General features: G+C 35.8%; 1 protein-coding gene across 1 annotated transcript; it reads left to right on the top strand.

Annotated features, from left to right (window-relative positions):
• Positions 1-794: 794 nt before the first annotated feature.
• On the top strand, positions 795-2,579 carry LOC134280320 (paired box protein Pax-7-like; the record flags this gene model as incomplete). The annotated part of the gene is made up of 4 exons (XM_062762738.1): positions 795-1,130; positions 1,264-1,379; positions 1,515-1,686; positions 2,147-2,579. Coding segments are annotated over 4 exons (749 nt in total), but the record flags the coding sequence as incomplete, so codon positions are not given.
• Between the last annotated feature and the right edge of the window lie 657 nt (positions 2,580-3,236).

Raw genomic sequence — 3,236 nt, 5'->3', positions numbered from 1 at the left:
AGTCTTATATATCTGAGGCATGCCCTGATACTGATTGTTTGTGCATTATTTCGTTTGAGGAAATTAGAAAAGGTCTCTATGCTTTCCATTCGTGACCCCTGCTAATTTTCAACATGATTCGCGCAAATCTAAAATATCCATAATTTAATTTTTGTTTACCAAGCACATTGTAAAATGTAAAATAGAAATAAAATGAATTTTTCGATGCAATAATGTACAATTATACATGAAATTTCCGTCTGAACACCCTATCAAATAAGCAACCAATGGAGAAAGAATTTCTCTTTATGTCGCCCGAGACGCTGCCTGCTGCGAATTTTCAAACATCTTCCGCGCGATTGCTTTAATCCTGCGCTGTTCTCTAGATTGTCCCCAGTAACCCAGCCCAGAGTCAACAGACTTGTAAAGAATCCACAAAAGAAATAATCAAAACTGATCATTTATGGATTAACTGTTGGTTAACGAAATCGTTTGACATTAGCGTAAGAATCAAGCTTTCAGTCTCAGCGTGTGGACACAACTGTTTATCTGACTTTACCATTATAGATAAAAAAAATGTATCAAACTATATATCAATTACTAGATTTATTACATAATTATTGATAGACAAAATGTATGTGAATAAATTTTTTAATGTTTTGTAACGCACCCTAAATGAATACTTTCCGACAGCATTCGATATTTTACCTGTCATTTTAGATCAGATGTACTGTGACCAAATAATTCTTTAAAGTTTTTCTAATGCTTCAAATGGCTACATGTATTACAGTTGTATTAATAATAACTTTTTTCAGAATCTGATTGCGACTCTGAGCCAGGACTGTCCGTTAAAAGAAAACAAAGACGGAGCCGCACTACTTTCACTGCGGAACAATTAGAGGAATTAGAACGTGCTTTTGAGAGAACTCACTACCCGGATATATATACGCGAGAGGAACTAGCACAGAGGACAAAACTGACAGAGGCCCGGGTCCAGGTCTGGTTCAGTAACAGAAGAGCACGATGGCGGAAACAAATGGGAAGTAACCAGATTTCCACTCTGAACAGCCTTCTACATATGCCGCAAGGGGGCGCCTCATCCTACCTTCTTCACGAATCTGCCCCAAGTTACACTCTACCCTCTGTATCAGGTACATTCAATTCTAAAAATAAAGTTAATTGTTATGGTCTTTTAAAAAAAAGTAGAGAAAAAGCAAATTTAACAAATTTTTTGTCTATTAGAAGATCCAAAAGTTATAGGGTATTAACCATATTAATTTTCAGACACCATCTGGCATCGGAACACCATGACTCATCACCTCCAAAATATCACCTCCATGAAAAACAATGACAGTGCATATGCTGGACTTATGGAGAATTATTTATCGCACGCTTCACAGGTTTTAAGCATACCTTTCCTTTATCATTTCATATAATGAAAAAGTAGAAGTTGATTGGTCATTTACTTGTTTGACATAAATATCTACTGCCATATAATCTGCCAGCAATGCTTGAAACATCGTTTCATTTTACAGATGCATGGTATACCAAATCCAAACGATTCACTTTCAAGTAACTGGTGTTCACCCGTGACGTCATCAGTGTCAGCTCTCGCCTATCAGTCATCTTCCAATCATTTCAATCCTCATGGGTTCAGTGACGTCACCAAATCAACCCTCCATCCATATAGTGCTCATATAGCTTCCGGTAAGTTGATATTTGGGGGTAGAGTATAAAGATAGGAATCAAACTTAAAATGAATGACAATTATAAATGTAACAATGCCAGTGTCATTCAGTTTTTATATGTATGCTTCTTTAACAAAAGGACTGAACTCTCTGGTGATCTTTAAATCAAAATGTATTGCCCATGTTAAATTTACACAAAGTAGAAGGGGCCGGCGCAAGGTGGATATATTATAATATGACAAGAATAAATGATGCTAATATGCAGTTACTAGATATAATCATACCAGCGCAGTTTTTGTCAGCTTAAAAGAGTTTCAAACAGGGTTGAAAATGGGAATGTAAGAAGTTAGAATACTGAGTATACTAAACAGGTTCAACTGTACATTTAATGATGTATGTGTAGTCGTGTAGTTTTGGGACTATCTGCATGGTAATGAAAAACTTCTCTCTCCTCTATAAACAATCCTTTTACTTTGCAGTTTCAAGTGCTGAAAGATGCTCCATTGATGAAAGTCTCGTGGCATTGAGAATGAAGTCTCGCGAACATTCGGCTGCTTTGAGTTTGATGCAGGTGACAGATAATAAAATGTCGGCGTCTTTCTGATGTACCATGACAGTATCAAGGGACATAACCTCCGTCCAGTTGTGTAATAGATGAAATCACCCTGCAGCATAAAACATTTCCATCCATTCTCATTTCGAGGAAATTTTAAAGATAATTTCCAAAATGCATAGCTATTGTTTACTTTATCTTTGATCCTTATATTTCGAATTATGTGTATGTACATGTATAGCTTAGAAAGTTAGTCTAATTTTTATTTCTATCGGCGAAATAAAAACAAATTGCAGATTTAAGGTTTATTTTATTTCAATAAAGAACCTGGAATGTTACTCTTAGGAAAATAAATGCCATGATTGGTTGGCTGTATTATATCCTACAGTACTTTTAAATGATAATAGATTTGTCAGACAAACAGACAAACCCATATACTCTCAAAAAAGGATAAGATTTTGGGTCCACGAGGCATACACGCTTTTTACAACGATCAGATAAAAAGTTCTGAAATATGATTACATACACACAGTTCTATAAACAATACAAATGTGGAGCAGAGTAATCACAGACCCCCAAAATATCAGAGGTGGGATCAGGTGCAATGGAGGAGTGAGCATCACCTGCCAAATGGCCATAAACGCTGTGTGATCCTTTTCATGATCGGGACATAACGGCAAAATCTATCGACAATTTATAGTGTGAATAATGGACTAACAATTTGTATGAAGAACGTCAGTCAGCTTTTGATTGAATGATAAATTTTATTTGCTGGCATGGTCATTGTATCGACCATAGAACTTACGAAATTATGTCTTTAAACGAGACTGTTGATATTCTCGTTTCATTGACTTGTTTGTCAATAACATACCTCTTTTAAAAATAGTTTATACGAAAGCATACTCTTGCATATCAGCCCGCGTGGCACAATGGTTAGAGTGACTGCTCTATAATGGCGAAGTAAGGAGTTTATATAACCTTAACTTATATCTTTATGTTGCATATTCGAATCCCAC

This window comes from Saccostrea cucullata, unplaced genomic scaffold, assembly GCF_032062105.1.
Source record: "Saccostrea cucullata isolate Sc308-1 unplaced genomic scaffold, CSIRO_AGI_Scuc_v1 ctg216, whole genome shotgun sequence".
Lineage (NCBI taxonomy): Eukaryota > Metazoa > Mollusca > Bivalvia > Ostreida > Ostreidae > Saccostrea > Saccostrea cuccullata.
The sequence above is the reverse complement of the archived record's forward strand: the minus strand, read 5'-3'. Positions and strand labels throughout refer to the sequence as shown.